At 37.3% G+C, this 17,104-nt stretch overlaps 1 protein-coding gene across 3 annotated transcripts in view; it reads right to left on the bottom strand.

Annotated features, from left to right (window-relative positions):
• LOC105470859 (transmembrane protein 207) overlaps window positions 1–13,662 on the bottom strand; it is a 28,059-nt gene extending 14,397 nt beyond the window's left edge. For 2 of the 3 annotated variants that reach the window (XM_011723127.3, XM_011723128.3), the window contains exons 1-4: window positions 13,451–13,662; window positions 11,522–11,559; window positions 5,026–5,070; window positions 3,563–3,705 (exon numbers count right to left, since the gene is read on the bottom strand). In XM_011723127.3, coding sequence (XP_011721429.1) covers window positions 3,563–3,705; window positions 5,026–5,070; window positions 11,522–11,559; window positions 13,451–13,525 — 301 coding nt within the window. In that variant the 5' untranslated portion in view covers window positions 13,526–13,662. Of the gene's footprint in view, window positions 1–3,562; window positions 3,706–5,025; window positions 5,071–11,521; window positions 11,630–13,450 lie in introns of all 3 variants that reach the window. The other variant, XM_011723129.2, reaches the window with a different exon arrangement.
• Between the last annotated feature and the right edge of the window lie 3,442 nt (window positions 13,663–17,104).

The following is a 17,104-nucleotide window of genomic DNA, read 5'->3' as shown; positions in this document are numbered from 1 at the left end:
GACTTTTGAGAAGCCCCGAGTCTAAGGACCCACACTTCAGGGGTATAGATCCTATGAAGAGGAAGGAAGACCAGTTATTTAAAGACTGAATCAGCAGAGCACTGTGAAAAGACGGGAACATTAGTCCAGGAAATGCTACTGGGGTCTGCGGTGTTTGGGTGAGATCCCACAGACCTCTCCCAGACAGGAAATCTCACCAGACATTGGGATGGGCTGTGTTGGCAACACCTTCCTTAAATACCTCTTATAAGGATCCAAGCCAAGTGTTTTCTTCTTTCTGTTTAGTATTTCTAATCAGAATAACTGGCAACCTGTGCCATGTAATAGTGTCAGTAGTTCTGATTGAAAGAAATGTTCTATTTTATGTATTTTAACATTAGCACAATTTGACCACCTCAGTTTCTCAGTCAAAAGTTTCCTCTGAGTTCTGCTTAGTTGAGGGCAGCTTCCAGGAGATCCTGAGGGTCAAACCTTTGCTCCACAGGTCAGAAGAGCCGAGCTATTTCAATTAATGTATTCAATAAATGGTGATAATTAAATAAAATAAGTTTGGATAAAAATTTTAAAAATTAAGTTCTGGGAGGAACCCAACATTAATATATCAAATCTAGTCTCTCCATTAAAATGTTTCAAATGACCCATTTCCCACATTCTGTATTCAGTGGGGAACATCCCATCTTCTCCTTTGTGCTCAAGAAATGGCAGGGAGTTCAGAAACCTTATTTTATATTCTAACATGTCACCTGTGTCATTCCTGTGTCACCTGTGTCACTTTTCTCTTTCTCTTCTGAACAGGGACTGTGAGGGAAATTCAGAAGCACAGTCCCATAACCTCAGTGTGGGTGTATGAATCCTGAGGCAGCTGGACTCAATTCTTAACTGTGAGCACATACTCTGTGGGAGCTGCGGAGGTAGATGCTGCGGTTTTGACCCTCACCTCCTTCTGTAGCCACAAAAGCAAGTGGTTCTCTTAACTTCCCTTTTGGAAAGCAGCTTCTTTTTATAGAAATACTAGGTAGGAAGAATCATTTGTATGGAGAAGTGAAGGTATCATGAAGATCCAGTGAGGAACGTAAATTTAGCATGGGTCCAGATTTCAAATTGTCTTAAAATATTGACTGCCTGAAATTTACTTCCAGAAATTACTAGGTAAGAAGTCGCTAGAGATGGGAGATCACCACTTCCTAAATTACTCTTTTGTATTTTGTTTTGGAGAAGAGAAACAGGAATGCCACAAAGCTCAGCTCTGGGCACCATATCCACATCAAAGACTGTATGAATGGCTGTTCCCTGCCTGTCCTGCCATCCTGAGCATCCCTGGGACACGATGGAACATGGGCAGTGGGTGGAACAACCTAACAATCAATTCAGCGTAGGCACAAGAAAAGATAAATAGGACAGAGTACGTAATGGGAATCAATAGTAGAGAGATTTGCAGTGCATCTCAGGATGGAAGAGTTTAAATGTTTCTTGAGCAAAATGAGATCCAGAAGTTAAACCAGTGGAATTGGGAGGAAAGAACAGAGTAAGGATGGGCATGAAGATCCTGGAGCAAAAGCCCTACCACTGAAAAGCTGCTCTATCGAAAACTGTAGGTGTTCAAAGAGTGAGGCTGTACTTAGTGTCCAGGGATGGGCTGGGCTGTCAGTGACCAGCCTACGTTTTCATAGGTTCCCTATTCCCAATTCTGGACAGTTTAACCTCGATTCGTTGACTTGCAGTAAACATCTATGCATGCATGCTTCCCCTTGAGAGTGAGAGAAGTAAATAACATCCTCTAAGATAAATAATAGTCGCTTTTCCAAGTTGATATTTAGGAGTTAGAGATAATATCTGAAAATCCTCAAATTACTGCTTAGCATTTGACAGACGTAAAAAAAATTGTGACCGTATTTTTTTAAAAAAGCAGTTTACCCCCAAGGGATTGTTTTTTTTTGTGTGTGCCTGTTCTGAATGATTTCAGAGTAATATAGAGAATGCGAGTCTATTGTCCATCACTCAGTGCTAGCACATGCAGTGTGCTAAAGCAGTACATCAGCCTCGACACCTTCTCTCACACTCACGGCTGTTCAGCCAAGTTCAAGAGCATGTATGGAAACTGCCATGCAAGAAATAGAAAAACATTAGATAAAGAGGTATATAACCATGGCACATAAACTGCTTTAAAATTTTTAACAGTATAACTGTTAGCTTAATAATACACTTAAAATTAAAAACAAAATTCTTTTAAGATTCAAGATAGTTGAGGAAAAGGTCTTTCTCAAAGTGAGAGAAGAGCTGAAAATACTAGGCTGCGTTTTTCTTTTTAGAAACTTAAGCTCAGATAAAAGAAGCATGATTGCATTGACTTATTAAATACCTCTACGTAAATAAAGAAAAATAGTCCAATGTTATCATGTTGACTCCTTTGACTAACATATTTTGTTAAAAGATCAGTAACCCTATTTCCCTCTATGCCCCGTGGAAGGTGCTTTTGTAGGAGGAAGAACTATTGTTTTGGAGACTTTAATTATCCTTCCTAAAATAACCACTTCCCAAACTGATAATGTGTTGCCTCTGTTAAATAACTTTTGAAGGAAAAAAAATGTTGGAGGTGAATATAATCATTATCTTAGAAAACTAAGTTTGATGTTAACACATTTTTGTTTATTTTTACCCCACTTTTCATCTTGCTGTTAGTTTTCCTCAGGGAACACCCTACTCCATCTGTTGCAAATTTCATGGTGGCCCAAGTTTCTGATAGATGGCTTTGGCTATTATCTCTGTTAAGCACTCTCGAGGTAACTGTGGTGTGTAATGCAGCACCTTAGAATAAAGTCTCACAACAGTCCTGGTTGAGACAATACTTAAGATGAGGAAATAGCTATCAATTACGGCCTCCCAGAAATCAGTAAGTTGTTTTTTTCTTCTGCTCACAGTTAAGGCTGGCAGCTACAAATAACTCTAAGCCCTTAATTTCCTGCAGTCTTTACTTCCTTATGTAAACTGGAAAATGAAGGGAAGGGCATGGTTTTGGGAGGGGCTCGGAAGCTGACAGGATCAGGATGCTGAGATGAAAGGGGATGAAAATTGACATTCTCCTGACCACTTCACGGAATTTCAGATTCTGCCTTGACCGCAGACAATCTGGAAAGTGTTGCTCAATGTTACTTCAGATGAATTCAGTAAAGCATAGAAAGCTCAGTAAATGAGATTATAAATAGAAGTTAAGATAGGTTGATAATAAAAGCTCAGAGATGCTTTTCGGTACCCTAAACCCTACCATTCACCTGGACTGCCCAGCCCTGCATACTCCTTCTCTTCTGCTTGCTGAACAACAAACTATTTAGTTGCTTTCCTTATACAACTGTGCGTCAGTTCCCCAGACACATTTTCTTTCTTCTGGGATTGCCTTTCTTATGACATTTTCTCCTTTAAAGTCTCCTCAATGCAGTCAATGGTGTCTCCAATAAGCCACATGTTTTTCTAAGTTCAGACATCTGCTTTTGGGAGAACAGCTTTTCAATTCACCACAAAACCGCAAAGTATCAAAAAAGAGTCCAGAAGTGTATAGACAACTCACCATAAATGGAGTCCAAGTCTCCAACAGCAAAAACGGCCATGGTGCGCCTGTGAGAATCAATTCGGGGCCTCCTCAGCCAGCACTGGAGGCAGAGAACCACTGCTCCACAGAGAAGAGCTGCCACCAAAACCAGCAGCAGGATCCTGACTCCAAAAGTAACCGAGAAAAGAATGAGGTAGAGCATGCGGGGAAGTTAAGAGCTTCCATTACTACCTAGAAGTGGGGTGAGGATTCAGCTAGACTGGCCACAAGCAATGTGGGACACCGAATTCCTTAAACAATTTCCTACCACCACCCATACATTTCCATTGAACTGGAAATATTCTTTGGCCTTTTCCAGGTGGTAATAATCATTTTCTCCTTAGAAATTGGAGGCTTATTCTAAAAGGCAGTGTCTTAATTCATTCATCCATTCTTCCTTTCAGACATCCATCCATCCATTCATCCATCCATGCATCCATTCATTCATCCATTCATCCTTTCATCCATCCATCCATTCATCCATCCATGCATCCGTCCATTCATTCATTCATCCCTTCAGCCATCCATCCATCCACCCATCCATCCATCCATGTATCCATCCATCCATCCATCCATCCATCCATCCTTTCATCCACCCAGTTAGTATTTAAGCAACTGCACACACTTTAGATATTGGGGTTAGGAATTCAAAAGTAGGCAGAGAGGGTCTTTGCCTTTAAGGAGATAACCCGCTAATTGAGTGAACTGACAATGTTAAGTTTAGAATATACAAATGTCAAGATTTAAGAGGTTAAGATTTCTGAAGGGGCCGGGTGCAGTGGCTCATGCCTGTAATCCCAACACTTTGGGAGTCCAAGGTGGGCAGATCATGAGGTCAGGAGATCGAGACCATCCTGGCCAACATGGTGAAACCCTGTCTCTACTAAAATACAAAAAATTAGCTGGATGTGGTGGTGCATGCCTGTAGTCCCAGCTACTTGGGAGACTGAGGCAGAAGAATTGCTTGAACCCAGGAGGCGGAGGTTGCAGGGAGCCAAGATCATGCCACTGAACTACAGCCTGGTGACAGAGCAAAACTCTGTCTCGAAACAAAAAAAATCTGTAGGATTATCTCATAGAAGAGCTAGTGGTCATTTGGAATGGCTTTTAAGGCCAGAACTAGTATCAGTGGAGGGTCATTTAAGGAGATTTCAATAACAATGTTTTTTTCTACTATATTTTCAAAAATAACAATTATTTTGCTGTTAAAGATTTTCAACTCTAGAATAAACTTATTTTTGAAAATAGTGAGTCCCTTTGTCACAAGAAGTGTTTAAGGAAACATTGGCCAACAATCTGCAAGTGATATTTCTATATTCATTTGCATGACCCCTAATCTTTCCTTAAGCTGTATGATTTCATGTACCATCTTGAATTATTTAGGAGAAAGAGTGTGTATATACCACCAACTGTCATGTAAAACAAAAGTAAGATATCCTTACCAGATATACCAGCCTTTAGGGTGTTGATCATTATAATTTACACACCTGGTGATAAAGGAAGAGGGTTAGTCCTGGAACTCTGGATAGCCAAAGCCTATTTCTTTCCCCCAATAACATTGGTATTGATCACACTTGTTTCTCCAGAACAATCATCTACCTATTCCCATACCAGCCCACACCTCCCGGCACCCAGCACAATTATGCAAATGTTTATGCCCACTCAATTCAAGGCACTGAGAATACAAGTAAATGTGAAATTATCAGATTATATATAAACAGATAATTGTATTATAATGGGTTTGATTCTAGAGTTACAAATACTGTTATGCATTGAGAAGGCAGTGACTAACTCTTCAGGGACAACAAATCACAGGTGTCGGGTGTTAGGCAGATAACCATTATAGCTATATACTGTTCATCTAGAAACCCACAGTCACGTAAAACTCAAATTCTCCAGGGAAGAACATCTTGGTAGAGAACAGGAGGCATCGGACAACTGTTTGCACTCTTGTTATACAATTGGTGAGGAAAGAAATTAGGCCAGGAGGAAAATGAATGAATGTGACCATACCTACCATTTACCAAGGAGTTAGAAGTGGATTCCTTCAGTCAGGAAGTTGACCCTCCTGTGTGTGTCTAGCCACAACTCAATCATTCTTGAGACAAGTTTTAAAAGGTCACAGACAGACAAAGTTCACAGAGTGATTTTTGGGAGGTATAACTCGGCAGGCGTAGAGTCCCTCACTATGCCTAACGTGGCACACTAAATGTAAGTGGGCTGATGGACGCTTTTCATACCTCAGTATACGAACTACTTTTAAGGTATTCTGTGGTTCAGCAGTGGAAATCTGTTATTCACAGTCAGATACGCTTCTGAGAAGACACTATACTTAATCATATCTTCTTCAGCCGTTGTTAAAATAACTCAGTTCATTTCAGTTTGAAGACATTCATAAATGTCAGTTAATTTATTACGTCTAGCTTCCCTGAGGAGGCAGGGTGTCATCACATCATCATATCAGTCAGAAATGACTTTTAACATATGTGAAGTGTCCATTTAAAAATTTTATCACAAACGTTTAAGACAGAAACCAATCACCCAGCCTACAGATGATTTCATCCCCCTCCACGTATAAATCTCTGCTGCTTTTTTTTTTCTATCTGTTCTTTGTTTGTTTGCTCTTTGTTCTGAGCACACAGAGTGTTTAGCAAAATTCACAGGTATGCCTGTAGTCTCAGCTACTCAGGAGGCTGAGGCAGGAGAACGGCGTGAACCTGGGAGGCGGAGCTTGCAGTGAGCCAAGATAGCACCACCACATTCCAGCCTGGGCAACAGAGCGAGACTCCATCTCAAAAAAAAAAAAAAAAAGAAAAAAAGAAAAAAAATTCACAAGTATGGCTGGAAAAAAAAATGGCAACTGAAGTAAGACTTTAAAAAGCATTCTAAGACAAATGACCATCAATAAAAGATGTGAAAAATAATTAATGGGATATACTTACAGAGGAATATTATTAAATCATCAAAAATAATGTAGACATGCTTATAAATAAGTCTTGCTAAGTAGTATAGAGACTTCAATCTTACTTTGTATATATTATTTTTCACAAGTACAATGATTTCACCAAAATTACTACCAGACATAAATATACACCAAACTACTAAAGTGCCCACTTCTCTTGAAGATGGCATTATGAAGAACTCTATCCCTTTACTATTGTTTGAATTATTGTAATGTACATGAATCACTTTGTAGTAAAAAGAACTTTAAAATATTACGTTAAAAAATTAAAACATTAAAAATACAGATTGTTTAAGAGGCAGAAGTGGGGAAATTCTCTTGGTGTCCTGATTCAGTGAATAAAGCAGAAGGGTTTGTTTTGTTTTGTTTTGTTTGTTTTGTTTTGAATTGTGACATCTAAGCTCATGACCAGGAATACGGATTATTCCACCTCCCTCCTCTTCCTTTTCTTTTTTTCTATTTTAAAATAGCCCCTTTACTTATAGTTGAACTCAATTCTAAATATTAACCACCTCATTTTGTTTCTTAAATCTAATTTTTAAGGCCCTCTGTTTTTTTTCTTTCTGGGCTAACAATTTTCCAAACCGACTTGTTTCACTTTTTCTTTCTGAGCTGGTGCACCCTCTGGTGGAGCTTCTGATAAGCAATAACATGGCTAGGAAGCAGTTAGCTGGAGAAATGCAGTAATCATGTAAGTTCTAAATTGCAGGCACCTTTGAGATCGCTTATTCACCTTTAGGATTTTGCACAGTGTACCACTGAGACTTAAGGTGGAGAAAGGAAGTGGGGAGGTCACTACCTAGTCAGAGAACTACACATGTGTCTTCTGGCTCCATATGCTCCCCTCCCTAAACATTATTTCCATTTCTCTCTTAAATTCAAGTTTTAAACAGATACTTTTTGAGTTCCTAAAAAACTAAGAGTATTCTAATTACTCAAATATTACTTCCAAGATAGTCAGTATGGGAAACGTTATATTTTTGAAAATGAAATTATTCCTCAGAGATTGGTCAAATCGGTATGATTATGCTAAAAAGAAATATAATCATCGGGGGCGGTGAGAGCTGACTCTAATGTGTGAGAAAGACATTTGGAATAAGAATTATCTGGAATTCGTTGTTGAAGGAGATAATTTCTGTCCTTATCAGAATGATTTCCTTTTGTTACTCTGATGTCATGGAGATGATTTCTGTGCTACACGGACGGTGAGATGAGTTGATCTTTATTCTTCTTCTTGGTGCTGAGAATCTGTGGACCTTAGATTAACTCTGCGTTTACGAATTTGATAAATTCAGGAAGAAATATGCAGAGTTGCTCCACTGGTTTCTCTGTCACATCTCTCAGCATTTTCTGGGGCAGACACTCTTCTAAAATCAGATGTGTAACTATATGTGAAATAACGGACTCTCAAACTTCCATCCCTATACGTTTGGGTCATACTATTATAATTCTCCTTTTACAACTGAGAAAACTCAGTCACAGAGACATTAAGTAACTTGCCCAAGTTAGCATAGCTGGAAGTGGTAGAACTAGGTTTTAAACTCAAATGTTCTGGCTGCAGAGTCCATGTCTCTTAGCACCATGTAGTGGTGCAACTGGGAACAGTAATAGCCAGTTCTAACCTCATATTACTGTGTGGAGTATTGCCTGAGTGAATCCAATATCCCGTGTTCCAAATGCTTTAAGGAAATACTGAAAATTTTTTTAAAAATGGAAATGAGAGCCTGGTGAGGATCAGACAAAGAGAATAGGCCAATAGTGAGATCAGTTTGTAAACCGAATATAGTAAATACCATATATAAAATTTGAATTGAACTGTAGATCTGACTTAAGCTTCCTAGCAGCTAACATAATGAGAGAGAATATTGGTTATGTAGTGTCCTCTAAAATTAACAAAATGAACAGCATTACTCACCAGATGTACAACTATTCCTGGCATAGAACCGAGAGAAAAATTCAAGCTATGAGGCCTCACAAAGAGAGCACTGTTAACATAAGAACAGTGTTTTCCATAGTATTCTCAGAATAAATTCAACAACAAATTTCATGATTTTTTTTTTGTTATTTTTAAAAAGTCATTTCACAACATAGGCCAAAGTACAATTCAGCTACAGTAATTTGAGGGACGGATGAGTCACAAATCATATCACCCAGAAACTGGTAGTAAATTGTACACTATCTCAAAGAATGAATGGACTGTGTATCTCTCAGGTATTTCACCAGATGTGTAATTGATTAAATGTTGGATATACAATATAACTTTGTGGTTGAAATTCTGGGCTCGGGAGTCAGTCCCAGGTCCAAGTCCAAGTTCTGCCTTTTAATTTGCTTTCCTACTCCTGAGTAAACTATTTCTCTTTATCGAAGCCAAGCAAGATGTGGTATGTCATTAGAAAATCTATCAATGCAATTAATTTATAGAATCTTTTATATGTATAGTCATATTTATGTTTCATAAATCAATCTATTTTTGTAGATTCATGCACATCAGTGTCCTTGGCAATTTATTAGAAGAGGACTAAGTTAGAAGTATGATAAGAGGGGCTCTGTCATGTTTTATTTCATAAAATAAATTACTGATAGCATTTAAATTTTATACAAAGACAGCACACCAATGCTTTGTTCATGTTAAAAATAGAGTTATAAAAGTAAAATAATTGGATTGGATCAGAAAAACATACCCTGGTGTTTGAAAACAAATTTAAATAGGTAATAATAAAATAGACCAGTTTTTTTGTTGTTGTTATTTGAGACGGAGTCTCGCTCTGTCACCCAGGCTGGAGTGCAGTGGTGCGATCTCGGCTCACTACAAGCTCCACCTCCCAGGTTCAAGTGATACTCCTGCCTCAGCCACTTGATCAGCTGGGATTACAGGCGTGTGACACCACACCTGGCTAATTTTTGTATTTTCAGTAGAGATGGGGTTTCACCATGTTGGCCAGGCTGGTCTCGAACTCCCCACCTCAGGTGATCCACCCACCTTGGCCTCCCAAAGTGCTAGGATTACAGAGTTAGCCACTGCACCTGGTCGATCGACCAGCTTTTTTTTTTTAATGGAAAATATATGCAAATTGTTTTGCACAATTCTTGGAACATGGAAGTTGACTAATACAAATGTTTTTATTTCTAGCTAATCAGCACCTCCTCCACCATGGCCTCTACCTAGGCGACCCGTGTTTCGTGTTTTTACTTTGATACTCCCTTGCATTCCAATCCAAGTCTCCCTTTCCGGTGTCCATTTTGCACGTGAACTTTGGACAAGTTACTGTCCTTTTGTGTTTCTTATTTCTGAAAGACATTTAGAGTAGGCCATCTTTATGGTCCTTTTCACTGTAATCTGCCATGTTTGTGTGTTACTGTCTAATAGCAGTGCTGGTAAATGGATGAATATGGTCTCTTAGCTGGGTAGTGTATTTTAACAGGAGATAATGTCCCAGATCAAAGAAGCGATTCTAAACTGAAGTCTCTTGTATAAATATAGTTAGAGAAAGAGGATTTTGTTGGAGGGGACTTTTTACTCCTGCAGAAAACAGCGTGACTTTCCTTATAGATTCATTCCACTGACACTGTCTTGTGATAACAAAAGATTTGAGATATTGTGCCCATCTTCAATACATTTTCTTACCTCATACGACCACCCTACATTCCCAGCCATTCTCTTTTTTGTTTTTATTTTCTGCCCATTTACATTTCATTTGAGGGTTTGGTTTTGTTTTGTTTTTACTCAAAAGCAATTGTACTAAATAATGACAAACATTACAGACACTTAGATGCAAAATGATGTAGCCAAAGAATGTGATACCTAAGTACCAGTTGAAGCCCTACTACTAATTTACTATTTCTCTTAAGTTTCAATTCCTTCACCTAAAAGGGAGAGCAGTAGCGTCAGTAGCTCTAAAGTCAGCATAAAAACTTTCTTAATATCATATTTTTTCTGTCGCGTTGATTAGAGTTAGATTCAACATTTAAGATCCTTTCCAATTCTGAACTTCTTTATTTTGTTAGTGTGGGTCAAAGGCAGAAGATAAGGAGATAAGATAAGGGCAGCCAGGAAATCCGGAGTCAGATAAGCATGCAAACAATCAAATCCTCTGTTACATCACAAACAGCATAAGACAGAGTGAAAAAGCAGTTCCAAAATTAACGTAAAGAAATAGCAATCGAGAGCCACGCAAAAGCTGAAAGAGCAGCACAAATTTAATAAGCAGATTGTTAACCATAAGATGATCTACCAGAAACAGGTGGATGGTCCCAATCCCTGCTGTGCAATACAAGCATAAGCCTCCTGCTATACACGGAGCATGGCTTTGAGGGTAACAGGCAATGAAAACAGCTAACAGTAAGGGCTGCAACCAGGAGAAGATAGTGCTGGGTGGAAGTGCTTTTCTGACACTAAATCACAATGAATTACAGATATTAATTATCAGTACCATTATGAATGGCACCTTCTCTTCATCTCCTGAATAGAATTCTGAGAACCATTAAGTCTATAGCACAAAAAGTGAAAAAACTGAGTCAATTGTTCACATAATTCATATCACGAGCACTTTGAAATATACACACAGTACAGGTTAGAATTTTGATTAATTTGCTTGTATTTTAAACTGAGTTATACAGAAAACTGCCTCCCTTGGTCACTGTGATTTTTGAGTGTGGATGCAGCCATAGATAACATTGTGATTCTTTTATGAACTTAAAATACCCTTGAAACCTTGAGGAAGAGAAATTCAGTGTGCAAAAATATCTAGAAATCAGCTAGACCTCTTATTTAGTTAACAAAGCTGATCGTAATGAAAATTACCTTTCCTGTTTAAAAAAAAATTGAGCAATCTGCATTTACAAACTATTTACTTTTCTTCTGATTATAATGATCATTTGTAACTCAGCTGGGCTTTTTCTAATGACTTGAGCCTTTTTTATACTTTGAATTTTTTAAATGCTAAATAAAAACATGTAGTTTTTTGGTGTTTACTTACATTTCATCTTCTTCACATGGTAGGTCCGAGAGCACCAACTGAAACACATGTTGTAGAACAATAAAATCCAAACATCTCATCAATCTAATCCTTTAATACAAGCAGCGCCTAGAGACAATGTGGGTTTATATCATTTCGTTTGCTTTTTTAATTAAAAGCTCTGTAGCAGACTTTATTGTTGGTACACAGAATTTTAATTGAAAAAAATCTCTGGGTGGATTCTTAAGCTCAGCAGTGGCAGAAGATATATGTTTTGAACCAGATTCCATTTCTACATACCAGTATAAATGGATTTTACGACAATTTTTGTTTTTTCTATACGCAGATTTTGCTTGCTCTAAAGAGCTTTTGTGCACCTTGCATTTTTTCTTTTCATGTTTTAGCTGGAGGACAGCGGTTCATTATTAGTGAGTATTATTTTCACGCAAAAAAAAAGTTCCAAGTACATACATGGAAACAGAAGTCAATCCTATCAGCATTAATGGGTATTAAATATATATTCATGAAAGGGTGACTTTAACCTGCTCTAAGGGTAAGATCCATTTAAGATCACATGACATTCCAGTTGAGATTTACAGTCTTCTCTTTATCAGAGAAGAGGAAAAAAGTAATCATTTTGTTTGCTTTGTTTGAAAAGACCAATACTATAAGCATTCTAAAATAATGCTCTTAGCTGTCTGCACTGAGTGTCATAGGTTACAACATCTCATACACCAAATCACAAGGAAAAAGGTGCTTCTTTCTAAAGATTTTATTATCTGTTTGCTTGCTTGACCCTTTGAACCAGGACTCCTTCCTCGCACAATGAAAAAGTCTTTAAATAGCATTTATATGTAGCTCTAAATACTTCGTTGATGAGGTCAGTTGAAGTATTTATTTTCCTGGACTATAACATGCACATAAAAGTAAAAGAAGTTACAAAATTTAAAATGATAGACTTGGGATTTCTATGTGAGATGTGTCTTTTCCCCCCTTAATCCCAAATACATCTTCTTCAGCACCTTGTATTTACTCCACCAAGTTTATCTGGGCAAAGAGATTTGTGGAGTTGCAGATGGAGCCATGAATTGGCCATCAGAGAGCATGGTAATGAACAATTTATAAGCACAGAAAATGAGTTGCATTCTTTTTTGCTAGGATGCTGCAAATAGATTTGCATACTAAGTGAAAGGAAAGTGAACATTCACATTTTGTCCATAAAGAAAGTTTATTTATGAGTAGATGAAATCATCTGGGATCCAGCTTAACAGATAAATGATGCCAGCATTTCACTTTCTGGTCACTTCCATGTCTTTTGTGTGTGTTGTAACCTAGCAATAGTACACAGTATTAAATTATTAGCACCTAACTGCCAACACATTACCTTTCAAACTTCCAGTTATTATGAAGAGGTAAGAAAAGCCATAATTTACTTTAGATCTAAATATTTCAGGTACCTTACATTGAAGTAGCACAGATACAGAGATGCACGTATTAGTCAGAAAGGGATGCTGGAGCAGAGGAACTGAAATAAATCCTAAAATGGTTCTGTCTACATCAGTCAGCATTGAAAAACTGTCAAGCATCCAGTATGGTTGCAGGCAATAGTAAACACGTCTTAAATTAATCCAGCCATAGCATTTTGTTCTGTGTCAATAGCATTTTGAATTAAAAAAAAAAATTACAGCATAGCAAAGTTAAACAAAGGTTACATTTGCAATCACATTATTTCAGTAGCAATAGAACTAATTAAAGGAGAAATAAGACTAATGCCATGGACATTTTGTTTTGTCCCTCTGACCAATGAATACAAGAAATCATAAGATGCTAGTAACGCTTGAAAGAAATCTTTTAAATGTAGAACAGTTAAGTTGCTCACATATAAACCTATAGCAAATCAAGTCCTCAGAGTACCTCTGGAAACCTTAACCCAGAAAGAGAGAGAGTTACCTGGAATAGTGGCAAACACAAGATCCCTATTGTTGAGATCACTGAAGTGACACTGAAAAGTCTGGATCTTGACATATTTAAAGGACAATCAGCTTAGGATCATGGTTTGGTGCCTGTGTTTATTTCCTTCTTTTCAGAACTTACTGGCTTCCCTGTAAGTTACGCTTCCTACCAGGACATGCATTAATAATGGCTCCTTGTGACTGATAAAGTGCGTGCTAGGGGAAGGAATGTTGGGTACATGTTTACAGGTACTAAGAGCCCAAGGAGTTTAGGGTCAGAACTTCAGTACTTTTTGTCAAGGCCTGTAAAAGTAGGGGTTATAAATGCTGACCTCCAGCCCTAGCTGGCTACTTAATAACTTTCCGCATCCAAGTGCATGTTTTATTCCAGGAAACTTCTGAGTTTCTAATACTATCTCATATTTGGAACATTTATTCAATTTTCTTCCTTTGTTGGTACTCTTTGTTCTCCTACACACCATTTTCAGTTCCAGGTCTAACCCAACCTTAGGCATAAAGCTTTCCCTGTTTTATTGCGATAATATCCCTCTTTTAAACCAGGTTTATTTCAGTGTTTATTTTATGAAACAACTCCATCACTACCACTGAAAAATAAAGCTAGAATATCTAGGGAAATTCTGAAAGAAAGAAGAGGCACTAACCTATTGTATATTAAGATGTCTTAATCTATGCATTTGACAAAAATTAATACTGATACATGTAAATAATAAGGTAAATGTAAAAGAATAGAGAGTTTAGAAATGGAGAGTTTAGACTCAAATAAACAAATTTATTTAAGCTTCCATTTTAAACTAGTGGAGAGAAGATGGATATCTTTCAGGGTACAATGAAGAACTAAATGGTTATGTGGAAAGAATGTAACGAATGATTGTTAAGATGCTTAACCTCAGTCATAATTAGATAAACATACCTTAGAATTATAATCAGATTGGCAAATTCAAAAAATTGATACTATAGGGAGGAGGGATAAATATGGGGAAGCAAATACTCTCTTATATGTTTGGGAAAACTGTACAGCTTATCTGGAAAACAAGTAGGCAATATACATCAACATAAAAAATAAATATGCCCTGACAGCAAGAATTCTCCTCGCAAGATACGTGAACGTACCCCTTACACATGGCACAAATTATTATATGCAATGATGTTCATCAGAGCATTGTTGGTGTTAACAAAATATTGGAAACAGCAAATATTCATGAAAATGTGACTGAGTACAAAATGGTTATATAAATTTAACAGAATACTAGGAATCTGCTTTAAAAGGTGGAGACAGATCACAGATGCTGATATAGAGAGGTCTCTAATAGTTATTAAGTAAAAGGTACAAAAATCACAGAATATTGTGTACATCATGTTACCTTTGTATGCAAAAATAGGAAGGTAGAGCTATAGTATTCTCTCCATACACAAAGCTTAGGCATATATGCTTATATATGCATAGGATGTCTCTGCATGAAACTGCTAACAGTGGTTGCTCTGTAAAAGGGAAATTGGAAACTAAGAAAACAAGAGTGGGAAGGAAATTTACTTTTCACTGTTACTTCCTTGTATTTTTGATATTTTTTACAATGTCTAGATGTCATCTAATTATTTTATACATACATTCACTTCTAACAGCCAATTTTGAAGGCAATCATCTACAATGCAGAATGAGAATATTATAATTCAAGCTCCAGTGTAGTTCACCAAGTCCAATTCAAATTGTAATATATGAACCCATTTATGATCACACACATAGATTACTCTAGAAACAAACCAGCAGTGTTAGTTATCTAAACTACTGCACAGAGTTGGCCATCATAGTGTACGGACTAGTTGAGCTGCATCTGGATGGGTGAAGCCAACTGTGTGGTGACCATGGTCTGTTTAGTATGCAGCCACAGTCACAGCCATGCATTTCAAAGCAGAGGAAGGGCTTGGTGCCAATGCCAATAGGAGAAAAGTAAACCAAATCTACAGATTTATTTATCCCTAAGACACCCTCCATTTTGAGTGTCTCTGAAGCCTGTAATTAAACAGAATGAAAAATAGGCTTTTCACTGGTGAACTTATTTATTAGGCAGTCAGAAGCCTGACTTCCGTCAGTGGAGTCAATGATCTTAAGAATTTCTGGGAAAGGAAGAGGCCAGATGACTGGAAAAGAGAATGGAAATAAGGGCAGCATATTTGGTTTTGCTTCAGAAACTGCAATAATGACCAACTAGATACATGGATTAGATAATTCTTGTCCAAAAAAAAAAAAAAAAAAAACAGCATGATTCTGCAGCAGCTGCCTGACTAGAAGTATGGTAGCTGAGTGGAGGTGGAGTCTATAGTCACAATAGTAACGCAAACACCACTATTATATTTGGTGCTAAAATCAAATTTTACATTCATTTCCACCTTTCTATTTCCAAATTGCCATTTATCCATTTACATCTGTGACTTCCCCACGCCACTTCCAAAGTCCAGCATAATATTTTCTAAGACAGTAGTTTCTCCATTATATTTCCTTCCTAGCATCATGACAGTGTGGTGGTCACGGAATAGAAAACCTGACCATAAGTACAATTTTACCTGCAAAGTTTTTAAAATAGATACTTACAATTAAAATAGCTTATTTTGTGATAAATTTAAATTCGCATGCAGTCTTAAGAACTACTACAGAGATCCCATATACTCTTCATTTAGTTTACCCCAGTGGTAGCATCTTACATAACTGTTATACAGTATCACAACCGGAAAATTGACATGGAGAAAATCCACCATCTGTATGATTTTTAAAAAAAATTATGTACATAGTAGTCGTTCACATGTATGGGGCACATGTGATATTTTATCACTTAACATGTGTGATTAATTTTGTAAGTCCAGCTACATCCTTATGTGCATGAACTTGTGGTAGTGAATTGTCATCACTGGAAAGTCAAGCTGAAGATGGATGAGTGCCATACATAGCAGTATGGTCTCTTAGATCACTAAGATTCTAGGGACTGTTTATGTTTGATTATAAGAGTAGAAGTAAGCAAAACTTGAATCTGTAGAAGAGGAAAGGACATGCACTGTGACAGTGTATAAAATTCGCCCAGTACTTGGATGGCGGACCTTTCATCTACGTCTTTGTTGCAAGAGAATGGGCACACATATATTCAACTTCACAGCTCTGGTTATTCACCTGTCTCTTTTCTTTGTGAGAAGGAATTAATCCTTCTGAAATGGCCAGAATTCAGGAAATATGAAAACTATCCTCTGGATTTGGAGCCTGACATAAGTCAAAATTCCCTGAAGCTCTGAAGTCATATCAATATTTGTCTTTAAAGGTCATGGCATGCAGCTGTTCGAAAGGATTGAGGACCAAAATTCAAGGAATTAAGCGAGAATAAATAAAAGGTATGAATAAAAGTGGGCATGCATAAAGGAAGGTCCAAAGGGCAAGCAAGGGAGCACCAGCTACTCTCTTTATCAAAATTAAAAGTGCAAGTTAAGGTTCTAGGAGTTAGGAAGCCTTGGTCACTAATAAGCAGCAGTATGACAATAACAGTTATTTATAAAAGCTGCATTTTCTAAAATAATGATAATAATATTGAATTATCTTTCTCAAATAATTTCATTAAAGATCACATTGAAACTATCAACATGAAATCAGATA

Source organism: Macaca nemestrina, chromosome 2 (genome assembly GCF_043159975.1).
Source record: "Macaca nemestrina isolate mMacNem1 chromosome 2, mMacNem.hap1, whole genome shotgun sequence".
Classification (NCBI taxonomy): domain Eukaryota; kingdom Metazoa; phylum Chordata; class Mammalia; order Primates; family Cercopithecidae; genus Macaca; species Macaca nemestrina.
Note: the sequence above shows the minus strand (reverse complement) of the source record. Positions and strands in the feature narration are given on the sequence as shown.